This window comes from Rhinoraja longicauda, chromosome 17 (assembly GCF_053455715.1).
Source record: "Rhinoraja longicauda isolate Sanriku21f chromosome 17, sRhiLon1.1, whole genome shotgun sequence".
NCBI lineage: Eukaryota > Metazoa > Chordata > Chondrichthyes > Rajiformes > Arhynchobatidae > Rhinoraja > Rhinoraja longicauda.
Window position 1 is genome coordinate 43718580 of NC_135969.1, and position 16200 is coordinate 43734779.

At 50.1% G+C, this 16200-nt stretch overlaps 1 protein-coding gene across 1 annotated transcript in view; it reads right to left on the minus strand.

Annotated features, from left to right (window-relative positions):
- LOC144601564 (filamin-B-like) overlaps positions 1 to 16200 on the minus strand; it is a 175263-nt gene that overhangs the window by 10908 nt on the left and 148155 nt on the right. Inside the window, 4 exon segments of the mRNA XM_078413762.1 lie at positions 1365 to 1497; positions 6081 to 6196; positions 6975 to 7112; positions 8040 to 8306. Coding sequence (XP_078269888.1) covers positions 1365 to 1497; positions 6081 to 6196; positions 6975 to 7112; positions 8040 to 8306 — 654 coding nt within the window.

Consider the following 16200-nt stretch of genomic DNA (forward strand, 5'->3'; position numbering starts at 1 on the left):
CGTCATCTGTTCCCTTTTCTCCAGAGATGCTGCCAGACGTGCCGAACTACTCCGGGTCTTTGTGTCCATCATAGCTTTGACGGTAACTGAGAAGCTGGAGGTTTATGCCTGGACCCGGTAATCAGCCTTCCCCACACCTGGAAATAAGTGCCAGAGGATGTTGCCAGGACTTGAGGGCCTGATCCACAGGGAGAGGTTGGGCAGGCTAGGACTTTATTCCATGCAGTGCAGGAGGGGTGATATAGAGGTGTACAAAATCACCAGAGGATGAGATGGGGGGAATACACAGAGTCTTTCATCCCAAGGTAAGGGAATGAAAAAACAGAGGATGTAGCTTTACGTCGAGGTGGATAAGAATCTGAGGGGCAGCTTTTTCACTCAGACGGTGGTGGGCGTATGGAACGAGCTGCTGGAGGAGGTAGTCGAGGCAGGAACCATAACAACATTTGAAAGACATTAGGTCAGTCAGTCAGTCAGTCATTCAGTCAGAGAGTTGTGAATCTGTGGAATTCTCTGCCTCAGAAGGCAGTGGAGGCCAATTCTCTGAATGCATTCAAGAGAGAGCTAGATAGAGCTCTTAAGGATAGCGGAGTCAGGGGGTATGGGGAGAAGGCAGGAACGGGGTACTGATTGAGAAGTGATCAGCCATGATCACATTGAATGGCGGTGCTGGCTCGAAGGGCCGAATGGCCTCCTCCTGCACCTATTGTCTATTGACAGGTACATGGATTGGAAAAGTTTAGAGGGATCTGGGTTAAATGCAGGCAGGTGGGACTAGAGGAGATGGGAGACGTTGGTCAGCATGGGCAAGTTGGGCCGAAGGGCCAGTTTCAGTGACGTTTGACGCTATGACTAGGTCTTCATTTGCACAAGCATGCAAGTACATTACTTCCAACCAAAAGAATGAAAATCAGGCTCAAGCAATCCTTTACTCAGCCTCCCCCCCCCCCCCCCCCCCATCACCCAAACCGTGTGTTACCGTGAAGTGGGGTGGTATAGTTGTCAACTTCCTCACTCCCAAATAAGGGACAAAGGATGACGTCACCGCCCCGCGCCCCACGTGACCTCACCCAGCCAGCGGCCATGAGCACGTGGGGTGTGGGGCGGTGACGTCACCCTTTGTCCCTTATTGGGAGTGAGGAAGTTGGCAACCCTACTAATACGGGACAAGGGCGGTCCTGTACGGGACAAACTAATTTGGCCCAAAATCCGGGATGTCCCGGCTAACACGGGACGGTTGGTGACCCTAGTCGAGAGTATCAACCCTAGTCGAGGGTATCAACCCTAGTCGATACAGAGCATGGGGGGAGTGACGGTAGACAGCGAGCAGGAACGACGGAGACCGACCGTGGCCAAACACTTACCTGGCTCTATCTGTGAGACGTGTGTATCCTCCACTGCCCCAGACGGACTGTGCACCTTGGTGTCTATCAACCCCTTAGCACCATTTAGCCTCACAGCGAAAGAGACGGGCTGGTTGACCTTTAAACCTGACTCCTGGGGAATGAATGGCAAACACTTCATTGCACGTTTACAACACAGAAGCTCCCGTGCCCAACAGCTGCAGACTGGAATCACACCGGCCTCTTCCAAGTTCTCACCCACTTGGCTGCTCGCCAAAAACCTCACACCAACGAGTTACAGAACATACTCAAACGCAGTGCACGTGTACGTTCAAATGCAGCCAACGTGGCCTGCGCTTCAGGGCTTCTTACACTGTCTTACGTTTCCGCCTCGGAATTAGTTCCTCGGTAGAACAGAAGGCTGTGGAGGCCAAGTCAATGGACAGATTCGTGATTCGTACGGGCGTCAGGGGTTGAGAGGGAAAGATAGATCAGCCATGATTGAATGGCGGGGTAGACTCGATGGGCCGAATGCCCTAATTCTGCTCCTATCACTTACGAACATGAAGAACAAAGTTACGGAAGGGAAAGACCATCACCACCTGCTTTTGAGCCCCTGCAGATAATTACGACTGAGTTTAAAGTTGCAAACTAAACCACACATCTATCATGCTGAGCCATGCAATGAGTCAGTGTGTGCTTGCAGGCTGGGCAGTGTTGGAGATTTTGATAACGGCGTAGGCGATGAAACATCTCAACTTGACAACAAGAATCGATGTGTCAGTAATGCAACTGGTTTAGATCTTTAAAAAGTTTGAAGATTAAAGACAGCCAGACTGCAAAGGAACAACGCTGATCAAAAGCAGGTGATAACTCCACTCAAAGTCTCTTTGCAGAGACCAGCATCAAACTTAATTTTTCAAAGGTATCGCACAATTAACAAAACAAATTTTCTGCCTAGCCAAATAAAAAGTCACTTTGAAATTCGGTTTGACTTGGGTTGTGGGAATGAAGTCCACAAAGCATTTGTCAGGTAGCATTCTGTGGCAACTAGTACAGGTAGAAACAAAACGCTGGAGTAACTCAGCGGGACAGACAGCATCTCTGGAGAGAAGGAATGGGTGACGTTTCGGGTCGAGACCCTTCCTCAGACTCTCAGGGTCTGAAGAAGGGTCTTGACCTGAAACGTCACCCATTCCTTCCCTCCAGAGATGCTGCGTGTCCCGCTGAGTTACTCCGGCGTTTTGTGCCAATCTTCGGTTTAAACCAGCACCTGCAGTTCCTTCTTATACAACTAGTAAGGAACTTGCTTTAAGTTCAGTTTAAAAAAAAACAACTTGACATCACAAATTCATAATTCTTAACAGCTGAGAGCAAATAATCTATCATGATGTGTTGGTTAGGTTATGGAATTCATTTTAATAAGGCAAAAATAGGAAGCTGTTTGCAAATTTCAGGCCCAAGTCATGGTTTAAAAATAGCGTGGCATGAAATCTTATGGTTCTCAAATCAGAACTCGAGACTAAGCATTGGTCTATGGCAACTTGGCACAGGAATAAGCAGGCAAGCAAAATTCCAACTTACAATGAAACTCTCCATGTCAAAACTATTTTGATTGTATTTCAGTACGGTTGCCAACTGTCCCGTATTAGCCGGGACATCCCGTATTTTGGGCTAAATTGGTTTGTCCCGTACGGGACCGCTCTTGTCCTGTATTAGGCCCGGGGGGGCACTGTCGGCCATGACAGTGCAGGCTAACAGAGTGTGTTCGCCTAACGGAGGTTGCGTAGCAACCTACCTCCCGGTCCGGGCGGCCGCCATTGGTGGAGCGGGAGCACGTGGCCGCTGGCTGGGTGAGGTCACGGGGCGATGACGTCACCTTGTCCCGTATTTGGGAGTGAGATTGTTGGCACCCCTATATTTCAGTTCAGGGCTGTGTGATTTCCTTAGGTTTGCATGACGTGGTTTACATGACATGGTTTAGATTTTACAGTTAGAGTCATGTGTTTGGTCTGGAGATTGAGTTTTGGGAGACAGCATGGAAACAAGGCCTTTGGCCCACCGAGTCCATGCCGACCAGCTCACACTAGTTTTATGTTATCCCACTTTCTCATCCACTCCCTACACACACGGGGCCATTTACAGAGGGCCGACTAATCTACAAACGCGCACGTCTTTGGCACGTGGGAGGAAACTGGTGCAAATGCAGCCAGTCAGATGGAGAACGTGCAAACTCCACACGGACAGCAGCCGAGGCAGGATCGAACCTGGGTCTCTGGCGCTGTGAGGCAGTAACTCTGCCAGCATGGGAACTGCCAGCTGTGGCTTTAGTCAACCTGGAAAATATGCCAGCAACTTTGCAACACTGGGATTTTATGAAAATATTGTTTAAGTAGGTGGTACAGAAGTTGGAGGACATGCCTGTTCAACGTGGTGAGATGAGATCACAATGAACTGCAAATGCTGGAATCTTGAGCTAAACACAAAATGTTGGACTAACTCAGTGGGCCAGCCAGCATCTGTGGAGGCAATGATTTGGGTCGAGATCCTTCTTCAGACTGGAGCACATCTCAAATATAGTGAGATGTTGGCTTTGCCCCTCTGTACACCGTGGACAGCTCGATTGTAATCATGTAGTCATGCCACTGACTGGATGGCACGCAACAAAAGCTTTTCACTGCCACCTCTGTACACGTGGAATAAACTAAACTAAAGTGTTTATGACTATTACTTCTATTTAAACAATTACTGCCAAATCTTCCGAAACCCTAAATGTGAACCTTATTCCTTGAAAATGCTAGATTTAAAATTGGAAATTCTTCTCTTTGATCGTTGGAAGATTCAATATTGATTTGACCCGCGTACAGTTTCCTCGTGGAAAATAAAGCACTGAACACCACCACTAACTACCATTTGTAGCGTAGAAGCCCAGCGTCTGGGTTTTGATTAACTGTGAGTGCTGTTCTTTAAAATCACTTGAAATTTAAAAAAGAATCAGTAGAATCAAGATTCACTTGTAACCAAGAAGCATCTAAACAACATTCAAGATTTAGTTAGGCCATTTGGCCCATCAAGTCTACTCCGCTATTCAATCATGGCTGATCTATCTTTCCCTCCCAGCCCCATTCTCCTGTCTTCTCCCCATAGCCCCTGACACCCGTACTAATCAAGAACCTATCTAACTAGCTCTGCCTTAAAAATATCAAACTGATGGCCTCCACAGCCTTCTGTGTAAAAGAATCCCACAGATTCACCACCCTTCAGTTCAAATCATAAAACCACTTCACATTACCTGTTACCATGAGCTGCTGCTAAACGGTTGAAGAGTTGATACTCAATTTGAAAATTACTTGTCGTGAATTTTATTTAGTTTAAGTTTGTGCGCCCAAAACCAGATGTGATGGAATTGTAAATTAAGTTTTTAGCTTCCAACACCAGAACTCAAATCAGCTTCTCAAAACTCTTCCTCTTCAACCGTTAGCTGGTTATTGACATGCATCTAGCAGGTATGCTGTTAGAAGCCTTTAAAAGAGACACAAGAGAAACATCCTAAAATGTTCAGTGTCAGACAGTGGACCCCTCCTTACACATCCACGAAATAGGTCACACCTACGCAAAGCCTCTGTGCTCTAGAGCACAGCGTCAGAATCTAACGCGCTGGATTCAATTCAAAACTGGATAGCAGTGAGGGGGAAAAAATCTTTTGGGAGAATCAGTGATCTCCTGTGCAGGTTTAAGAACTTGCATCAAGGGGAGCACATTTGGCTAGAGGTCAAATTACAGGTTGGCAATTTCATAAACTAATGTTCTGGATTTTCACGACCAATTTAGCCAAGTTTTTGAACAGCCTCACAGCGAAAGAGAGGGGGGGGGGGGGGGGGGAGAGAGAAGAAAAGGTTTGGTTATTTGCCCAAAATTGGAGAATTCACTGTTCGTGCTGTTGGGTTGTGAGCTAGCCAAGCGGAATACAAGGTGCTGTTCCTCCAGTTTGCGTGCGGCTTCACGCGGGCAATGGAGGAGGCCCAGGATGCAAAGATCAGTTAAAATGGGGGTTAAAATGGGAGATCCAATCCTGCGCTGTGTTCTACCATGGTCACTTCTCCAAAAGGGAGAAGACTACAGTCACGATTCCCACTCAGAGAATGGAATGGGTACACTTGGAACTGTAGATATTAAGAAAGCAAGCTATAATTGTAGCTAAAACTTCTATCACGAGCCAGCACTCAACGACACTGTTGAGGCATTGACACAAAATGCTGGAGTAACTGAGTCTGAAGAAGTGACCCGACCCAAAACGTCACCCATCTAGTTTCTCCAGAGATGCCACCTGATCCGTTGAGGTACTCCAGCACTTTATGTGCAGCGTTGGCATGAACCAGCACCTGCAGTTCCTTTTTATTACATTGCACCTGGAGGGAGTTTGGTTCAGCAATCCCCACCACGATAGACAATCGCAGAGAGACACAAACCGCTGGAGTAACTCAGCGGGTCAGGCAGCATCTGTGGAGAACATGGATAGGTGACGTTTCACAGAGTGCTGGAGTAACTCAGCGGGTCAGGCAGCATCTGTGGAGAACATGGATAGGTGACGTTTCGGGTCGAGGCCCTGCTTCAGACGACAGTCGGTTCCCCAGTCCTTTCCCATTGAGAGCACCTCAGACCCCATGACCTGACACCCCGTGTGACCACTGAATGTGCAATAGGGGGGCCAGAGCCAGATATTTCCTTATGTCTCACCTGAAGACTAGAAACAGTAAGTCTGCTTGCATCCTCTGGAGAGGCAGCGATGGGGACAATGAAGGGGCTGTCAGGGATGTATTCATCGTTGAACTTGATGGACACTTCATAATCACCTGGAAAAAACAGAAGGCATTTTAGTCACTTAACCCCCTTAAAATACAGACGCCCCCACAGTGACACCTCAACAACATGTCCACCTCAGTGGCAGTTAGCATTGCTCACATTCATTTCGTTTGGTTGGGAGATGCAGCTTGGGATCAGGCCCTTCGGCCCCCCGACCATCGACCACCCCCTCACACGAGTTCCATGTTATCCCACTTTCACAGTTTACAGAGGGCCCATTAACCCACAAACCCGCATGTCTTTGGGATGTGGGAGGAAACCGGAGCACCCGGAGGAAACCCACGCGGTCACGGGGAGAACGTGCAAACTCCACACAGACAGCACCCGAGGTCAGGATCAAACCCGGGTCTCCTGCGCTGTGAGGCAGCGGCTCTACCCGCCGCACCACCGCCACTCTGTAGGTCAGAGGAGAGGGGTGTGGATTAGACGGAACTGCCTGCGGACAGTTCAAGGGGTCACAGTTTAAGGATAAGGGGGAAGTCTTTTAGGACCGAGATGAGAAAGTTTTTTTTCACACAGAGAGTGGTGAATCTGTGGAATTCTCTGCCACAGAAGGTAGTTGAGGCCAGTTCATTGGCTATATTTAAGAGGGAGTTAGATGTGGCCCTTGTGGTTAAAGGGATCAGGGGGTATGGAGAGAAGGCAGGTACGGGATACTGAGTTGGATGATCAGCCATGATCATATTGAATGGCAGTGCAGGCTCGAAGGGCCGAATGGCCTACTCCTGCACCTATTTTCTATGTTTCTATGACAGGCTCGGCACTCACCGGGCTCCTGGGCGATGTACGACACCCCGCACGACCCGTCCTTCCTGTCCTCGAACGATATCTCCACCCGGCTCGGACCCTCCACCGCGATCGACAGCCCGCCTGCACCAGCCTCCCGCGTCCAGATGCTGAACTCAGCTGCAGGTAGAGTCAGAGTCACACAGAGTGGGAACACGCCCACGCCCAACACGCCCACGCCCAACACGCCCACACCGACCAACATGCCCACTACCAACAACACACAGACCAACACGCCCACACCACCCAACATGCCCACTCACACCAACACGTCCAGATGCTGAACTCAGCTGCAGGTAGAGTCAGAGTCACACAGAGTGGGAACACGCCCACACCCAACACTGCAGGCCCCGACGCTGTAGGCCCCGACACTGCAGGCCCCGACACTGCAGGCCCCGACACTGTAGGCCCCGACACTGCAGGCCCCGACACTGTAGGCCCCGACACTCTAGGTTTCCAACATTTTAGCTCCAGACAGTGTAGGCCCAGAGGCTGCCTGATGGAGGTTGCTTAGCAACCCGCCTCCCGGCCTGGGTGGCCGCCATTGGTGGAGCGGGAGCACGTGGCCGCTGGCTGGGTGAGGTCACGTGGGGCGCAGGGCGGTGACGTCACCTTGTCCCGTGCTTGGGAGTGAGATAGTTGGCAACCCCAATGTCTCGGTGGACTAGTTCTTTGCTAATTGGGGATTGTGGTGATACTTTAATGGACTGAATGCAAAAAAATAATAATTTCACTGTGCATTTGCACATGAAGGCTGCGGAGGCCAAGTCAATAGATATTGTTAAGGCAGGGATAGATAGATGCTTGTTTAGTACGGGTGTCAGGGGTTATGGGGAGAAGGCAGGAGAATGGGGTTGGGAGGGAGAGATAGATCAGCCATGACTGAATGGTGAAGTAGGCTTGATGGGCCGAATGGCCTAATTCTACTCCTATCACTTCTCGACCAGAAGCATCACCTATTCCATTTCTCCAGAGATGCTGTCTGACCCGCTGAGTGACCCCAGCATTTTGTGCTGATCACTGACGACGTGGACAAGAGGAACTAACCTGGGACACCGACGAATCCCTGCTCCAGTCCTGGGCCTCCAGCCTGCACCTTCAGAGCTCCTCCTTCACCCAGCGGCCCCACGGTGAACTGGAAGGGGCTGCCAGGCACGTGCTGGCTGCGGTACTTCACGCCCACGTTGTGCACGCCCATCTCGCGGGGCACAAAGCGGACGCAGTAGGTGTGGTTGTCCCCCTCTGTGATCTCCGCCTCGTCCACCTTGCCCGACGGACTGGTCACGTGTGCGGACATGTCGTGCACATCGATCTCTGTGGAGCAAAAGCCGGCGTTGAGATGGAAGGAAAAGATGCTGAAGACTTGCCACAAAAACAAAATGAAGCCCACTGAACAACAGGCAACAGGTGCGGGAGTAGCATGACATTCACTGTGACCATCCACAATCAGTACCCCGTTCCTGCCTTCTCCCTATACCCCCTGACTCCGCTACCCTTAAGAGCTCTATCGAACTCTCTCTTGAAAACATGTACTGCTGCTCTAAGAATCCATCTCGGAGGCACTCCACAAACTCCCTTTCCTGGGGTCCATTACCAACCTGATTTTCCCAGTCTACCTGCATGTTGAAATCTCCCATAACCACCGTAGCATTACAATTGTGACATGCCAATTTTAACCCTTGATTCAACTTGCACCCTATGTCGAGGCTACTGTTTGGGGGCCTGTAGATAACTCCCATTAGGGTCTTTTTACCTTTACAATTCCTCATTTCTACCCATACTGATTCTACATCTCCTGATTCTATGTCACCCCTTATAAGGGAGTGAATATCATTCCTTACCAACAGAGCGACCCCACCCCCTCTGCCCACCTGTCTGTCTTTTCGATAGGTCGTATACCCCTGAATATTCAGTTCCCAGCCCTGGTCCTCTTGTAGCCATGTCTCAGTGATTCCCACAACATCATACTTGCCAATGTCTAACTGAGCCTCAAGCTCATCCACTTTATTTTTTATACTTCGCGCATTCAAATACAACACTTTAACTTCGGTATTCACCTCCCCTCTCACACTGGTCACAATTGCTCCTGACTTTACTCTCTTATCCCATCTAGAACTTTCCTTCCCATTTATTCGGGAGTCTTTGGTAATTTCTCCTGTATTCGCTTCCCCTTTAACTCCATCTTCATATTCCCAATTTGTCAACCCCTCCCCCCCACTACTTAGTTTAAAGCCACGTGTAGCCCTAGCAAACCTGCCTGCCAGAATGTTGGTCCCCCTGCTGTTAAGGTGCAACCCGTCCCTTTTGTACAGGTCACCCCTACCCCAGAAGAGATCCCAGTTGTCTATAAATCTAAATCCCTGCTCCCTGTACCAGCCCCTCAGCCATACATTCATATCCCCGATCTCCCTGTTCCTGCCCTCACCAGCACGAGGTACAGGTAACAGTCCAGAGATAACCACCCTAGAAGTCCTGCTCTTCAGTCTTCTTCCTAACTCTCTAAACTCGCATTGCAGTATCTCCTTCCTCTTCTTCCCGACGTCGTTCGTGCCCACATGCCCAACCACGTCCAGCTGCTCACCTTCCCTATCTCGAGGATGTTCTGAAGTCGGCCCATGACATCTTGAACCCAGGCACCAGGGAGGCAACAGACCATCCTCGAGTGTCACCTGTCGCCACAGAATCTGTCCGCACCTCGGACAATGGAGTCACCCACCACTATGGCTCTGCCCGTCGTCATTCTCGCCGGTCGAGTCTCATCGCTAGGATTGGAGCCACCGACCTATCCGCCGCTCGGACTGGAAGCGTCGCCTGCCCCGACAGCTCCCAAGAGGGTGTACCTGGTATCATTAGGCACAGCCACCGGGGTCTCCTACACTCCACATTTACTCCCCTTTCTCACAATCACTCAACTTTGCTCTTCCGGTATCCCTGGTGTGACAAACCTCACTGTAGGTCCTGTCCAGGAAACTCTCCTTTTCCCGGATGGCCCTGAGGTCATCCAGCTGCTGCTCCAGTTCCCCAACACGTTCATTCAGGAGCTGCACCTGCACACAATGTCCGCAGGTGTAGTTGTCAGATGTTCCAGCAGTGTCCCTGACTTCCCACATCCTGCAGGAAACACACTGCGCCAACTTGCCCGACATTTCTTCAGTGGGCAAAGATCACAAAATTCAAATCAAATGTAGCCTCCTTGCCTAAGACTCTCGAGTCGAAGACTGTCGATCCAAAGACTGTCAAGCCGAAGACTCACACTTTACTCACCAAGGCACTTGAGCCAAAGACTCACACTTTACTCACCAAGGCACTTGAACCAAAGACTCACACTATACTCACCGAGGCACCTCACCTCAACAAGGCCGCCCCCAACAAGGCCGCTCCCAACAAGGCCGCTCCCAACAAGGCCGCCCCCAACAAGGCCGCCCCCAACAAGGCCGCACCCAACAAGGCCGCCCTACAACAAGGCCGCCCCCAACAAGGCCGCGCCCAACAAGGCCGCTCCCAACAAGGCCGCTCCCAACAAGGCCGCTCCCAACAAGGCCGCTCCCAACAAGGCCGCTCCCAACAAGGCCGCTCCCAACAAGGCCGCCCCCAACAAGGCCGCCCCCAACAAGGCCGCCCCCAACAAGGCCGCCCCCAACAAGGCCGCCCCCAACAAGGCCGCCCCCAACAAGGCCGCTCCCAACAAGGCCGCTCCTCTACAGCTGCACCTCTTCATCTGTTACCTAATCAACTACTTTAGCACTAAATTGTAAATTACTCAAACCTGGGCCTTTGGCGCTGTTTTTAAATCTTCTTACCCTCTGCCTCACCTACTTCCAGCCAATACTCCCACTCGTTGCTTCTCTCCGACCGTCACAGAAGCAAGCATGCTCGGCCCAAACCAAAACTAATTTGACAAATAAACCGTTGCGGGATTTTACATTTTACAGTTCATTAAACAGCGTGGGCACCTCAGGCACCTCAGGCACCTCAGGCAACAGAACGAATGCCATGACCACAACGTTACAGGTCGAGGCGAATGTTCCCATCCACGTTGCGCAGATGGTCCAACGTTTAGTTTAGTTTAGAAATGCAGCGCGGAAACAGGCCCTTCGGCCCACCGGGTCTGCGCCGACCAGCGATCCCCGCACATTAACACTATCCTACACCCACTACGGACAAATTTTACATTTACCAAACCAATTAACCTACATACCTGTACGTCTTTGGAGTGCGGGAGGAAACTGAAGATCTCGGAGAAAACCCACGCAGGTCACGGGGAGAACGTACAAACTCCGTACAGACAGCGCCCATAGTCGGGATGGAACCCGGGTCTCCGGCACTGCATTCGCTGTAAGGCGGCAACTCTACCGCTGCGCCACCGTGCCGTCCACCCAAAGCAAATGGGCTTACCAGTGTTTCAGATAACAAACTTTACATTAACCCAAGTACCAGCCGAGGTTGCACAAACTTAGATTGCTCTACAGAAACAACGCTGCTCAAAGTGTAAAAAAAATCCACATCAAATAATCACTTAAAAAAAAAAAATCCACTTCAAAACGATGACTTCTTTGTTGAGGCTGACACAGCAGCTGCCTCACAGCGCCAGAGACCCAGGTTCCATCCTGACCTTGGGTGCTGTCTGTCTGTGTGTGGGGAGTTTGCATGCTCTCCCTGTGACCGCGTGGGTTTCCTCTGGGTGCTGCGGTTTCCTCCCATATCCCAAAGACGGGCGGGTTTGTAGGTTAATTGGTCCTCTGTAAATTGCCCCTAATGTGTGTGGGGTGTGGATGCAAAATGTGAACTAGTGCGAGCTGGTGTGAACGGTTGATAGATTTGTCAGCGTGGACTTGGTGGGCCGAATGGCCTGTTTCCTGGCTGTGAATTAAACTTAATTTAAGGCAGAAGTAGATACGAGTAAGGACAGACGGTGGTGAAAGTTTACTACTAGGATACAAATATACAGGACACTTAATATCTACCAAGTCACTTTACCCAGCTCCCAATTTGTAAATTCTGATTCAGGTTGAGCAAAGCAGGGGTGGCTGTTTAAATCAGAGAATATTGATAAGGAAATCACATCCAAGGTCCTCCACAACATTGCACTTGGTTTTAGAACTGTAACTGTAATCGTTATTAATTACTACAACAAACTGATGGGTAGGTTTAGTCTGGGAATCTGACTTGGTCAAAACAAAGTCCTTAGTGACAACAAATGGTTTTAATAGCTGATAAATCTCTCAAATTCAGAAGACAAAAAACAGTGCCGCAAATTAGGAGTTATCTCGACAACGATTTAATACTACTACAATTAATTTAGTATCATGATCTCTTGGGAGGTTTTCCAATTATTCCACCGAGTCTCAACTGGATTTCATTACTTGATGCACAGCTCCACCACCCGAAACTCAGTTAGTGCTGGAGGCAATGCAAATAGTGTGTGCACTTGAGTCAAGATCCATCACAGAAACAGGCCCTTCGGTCCAACTCGCCCACGCCTACCAAGATGCCCCATCTAAGCTAGTCCATGTTTGGCCCATCTCTCTCCAAACCTTTCCTATCCATGTGCCTGTCCAAATAGTTTTAATATTGATGGATATAGAGTCAGTCATACATAGGGTTGTCAACTTCCTCACTCCCAAATAAGGGACAAAGGGTGACGTCACCGCCCCGCGCCCCACGTGACCTCACCCAGCCTGCGGCCACATGCTCCTACTCCAACAATGGCGGCCGCCCGGGCCTGGAGGCGGGTTGCTAAGCAACCTCCGCTAGGCGGCGCCCGGGCCTACACTGTCCGGGCCTATAGCAGCCCCCGAGCCTACAGTGTCCGGGCCTACAGTGTCCGGGCCTACAGCGCCCCCCCGGGCCTAATACGGGACAAGGGCAGTCCCATACGGGACAAACCAATTTAGCCCAATATACGGGACGTCCCGGCTAATACGGGACGAGGGCGACCCTAGTCATACAGCACAGAAACAGGCTCTAGGGCCCAACTGACCATGATGCCCCATCTAAGCTAGTCTCACCTGCCCACGTTGGCCCATGTCCCTCTAAACCTTTCCTATTCATGGAGTTTTCCAAATCGCTTTTATACAAAGATGCCCCATCTACCCTAGTCCCACCTGCCTGCGTTTGGCCCAGATCCCTCTTATTGTCCCAGCCCACCTGCTTGAAAGTCAGTGATTAAATGTGCAGGGTTACACCGCGATGCTGCATTTATTGCAAGGGTGGCTGTGGAAACATGCAGACTCGTGCAGGGGCTGGAGGTGGCGGCATGCAACAACCACTGATGCAGGCAGGCCGGGTGGTTTAAAAGCAGCACACCGTGCCGACCTCAGTTACCCGCTCGCCCCCCCCTCGCGGCACTGGGACGTGGAGGGAGGGAGCGTGGGCCGGGGTCCTCACACCGAAGCAGATGAGGGGGCCGCACTCTCAGAGCAGGCCGTCTGGATGCCTGAGTGGATGTGGGAGAGATGCTTGTCCAGCCACCAGCAGTCGGAACCAAGTCACTGAGACAGAGAGGAAAGGAAAGACAAGAAATAAGAGACATTATAGAGGTGTTAGAGACAGGCAGACCCAGCTCAGCTTTGGACACCTTCATGCATTTACCATTAGGCTCCTCTGCATCTCAAGCTGTCGGTAGCAGGTCCTCACGAGGAGAGTACAGAAAGAAGGAATATTTCGTTTTTGCTCTGCTTTACGTTCATTATTGTCACGTGTACCGAGGTACAGTGAAGAGCTTTGTTTTGCATGCGTTCCAATCAGAATAGATAATACTATACATAAATACAATCAAGTCAAACTCAAGTACAGCAGGTGGAGCAAAGGGGAAGATACAGAGTGCAGAATATAGTTCTCAGCATTGTAGCGCTTCAGTTCCACAGACAAAGTCCAATGTCCACACTGGGGTAGAGGTGAATTGGACAGTGCCCTAGCTCATGGAAGGGCCATTCAGAAGCCTGATAACAGAGGGGAAAAAAATACACAAACAGCTGGAGTAACTCAGCAGGACAGGCAGCGTCTCTGGAGAAAAGGAATACGTGACGTTTCAGGTCGAGACCCTTCATCAGACGTTCTTGTGTCGGAAAGAACTGCAGGTGCTGGTTTAAATCGAAGATTAGGCACTAAGTGCTGGAGTAACTCAGCGGGTCAGGCAGCATCTCGGGAGAGAAGGAATGGGTGACTTTTCGGGTCGAGACCCTTCTTCAGACTGATGTCAGGGGAGTATATATTCACAAAATGCTGGAGTAACTCAGCGGGTCAGGCAGCATCTCAGGAGAGAAGGAATGGGTGATGTTTTGGGTCGAGGCCCTTCTTCAGACTGATGTCAGGGGAGTGGTCGGTACAGAGATAGAATGTAGTCAGAGACAGTAAGACTGGTGGGAGAACTGGGAAGTGGGAGGGGATGGAGAAAGCAAGGGCTACTTGAAGTTAGAGAAGTCAATGTTCATACCGCTGGGGTGTGAGCTGCCCGAGCTAAATATGAGGTGCTGTTCCTCCAATTTGCACTGGGCCTCACTCTGACAATGGAGGACAGAAAGGTCAGTGTGGGAATGGGAGGGGGAGTTTACATGTTGAGTAACCGGGAGATCGGGTATTTTCAGTTTTTATTAGCCCAGAATAGCCGAAATGGCAGCGCTGAAGAGTTTGTTTATTCAGCCTACGCAGGGGATTGTCATAATTTACACATTAGGCTTGTAAACATGAACGCCACAAAGGCCAGTGTTCATGATTTAATAACACCAATAATTAAATTGCCAAAAGGGATTACATTTGACGACTGGCAACTTTTAGATATTCCAATTATTTATTAATAAATCTCCTCTTTTGTTCTCCACCCCCCACACACGGTTGCCAACTTCCTCGCTCCCAAAGACGGGACAAAGGATGACGTCACCGCCCCGCGCCCAACGTGACCTCGCCCAGCCAGCGGGAGCACGTGACTGCTGGCTGGGCGTGGGGCGCGGGGCAGTGACGTCACCCTTTGTCCCTTCTTTTAGGAGTGAGGAAGTTGGCAACCCTACTGATACAGGGCAAGTAAACTACCTCAGCCCAAAACACGGGATGTCCCGGCTAATACGGGGGCTGTCGCCAACCCTAAACACAAGGAAAACCCCAGCACCGTTCTTTTCATGAAGTCAAACTCAGATCGGTGGATGATAATACAAATCCCAGCCGTTACCAAGTTTACTGTTTTACAAAAGCTTCATCTTTCTCCCGTGAAGATGTCTTATCTTAAAAAACTGAGTTAAAAAAAACTGCAGTGTGGAAATAGGCCCAACTGGTCTTATCTTAAAAAACTGAGATGGCATTTCAAACAAAAAAAAACCCATTTGAAAGAGAAAGTCGGACAATTTTTCGACCCAGAAATGCCATCAAAGCACATTCCTCTACACCGCAAACACGAATTCCTCGCATTTATGCCCTTTGGAAAGGTCTCAATGCTCTGTATTCAGATGTAAACACAACTTATCTGATTAATTAATCTGACCTCGGGCGAGACTGAGTTATTAGAACCTGCGTTGGAGGATTAGAGAATCTCACAGCTTTGCTTTAAAGTTATTCCTTGTGCAAAGATTTAACGAGATTGAGCTGCATTTTCCTCCAGACGCCCGCTTTAACACGGCACAACCACCGTGACTGTCTCCTGGCCTTCCAGTGCTTTTTGCTCTGCTAATCCAGTGCACACAAACCCTAGACGCCAGTGGCTTCACGGAGAGCAAAACAAGAGTGCTGGAGGATCTCGGCAGGTCGGGCAGCCGCTGCGGAGGGAATGGACGGACGCGTTTTGGGTTGGGATCCTTTGTCAGACTCATTTTAAAGTAGCCGAGGGGGGGGGGGGGGGGGGTGAAGAAAGCTGGAAAAGAGAGGTGGGGCGGGACAAATCTGGTGAGTGATAGGTGGATACAGGTGAGGGGGCAATTGGCAGATGGGTGGAGTGAGTGACAAAGGCTAGAGGTGTAAAGGGTGTCCAATTAGGAGAGAAGTGGAGCAAGGGTGGAGCAAGGATTTCACTGCACATCGTGTATGTGTATGTGCCAAATAAACTTGACTTAACGACTTGACGGGCAACACAATGGGAAATGTGGCCAATATTATGAAGATTAATGGTACCTGGATTAAAGGGTATTGGCTCTATGGAGAGGTTGGACATCTTAACATAGAAACATAGATGCAGGAGGAGGCCATTTGAGCCAGCACCGCCATTCATTGTGATCGTGGCTGA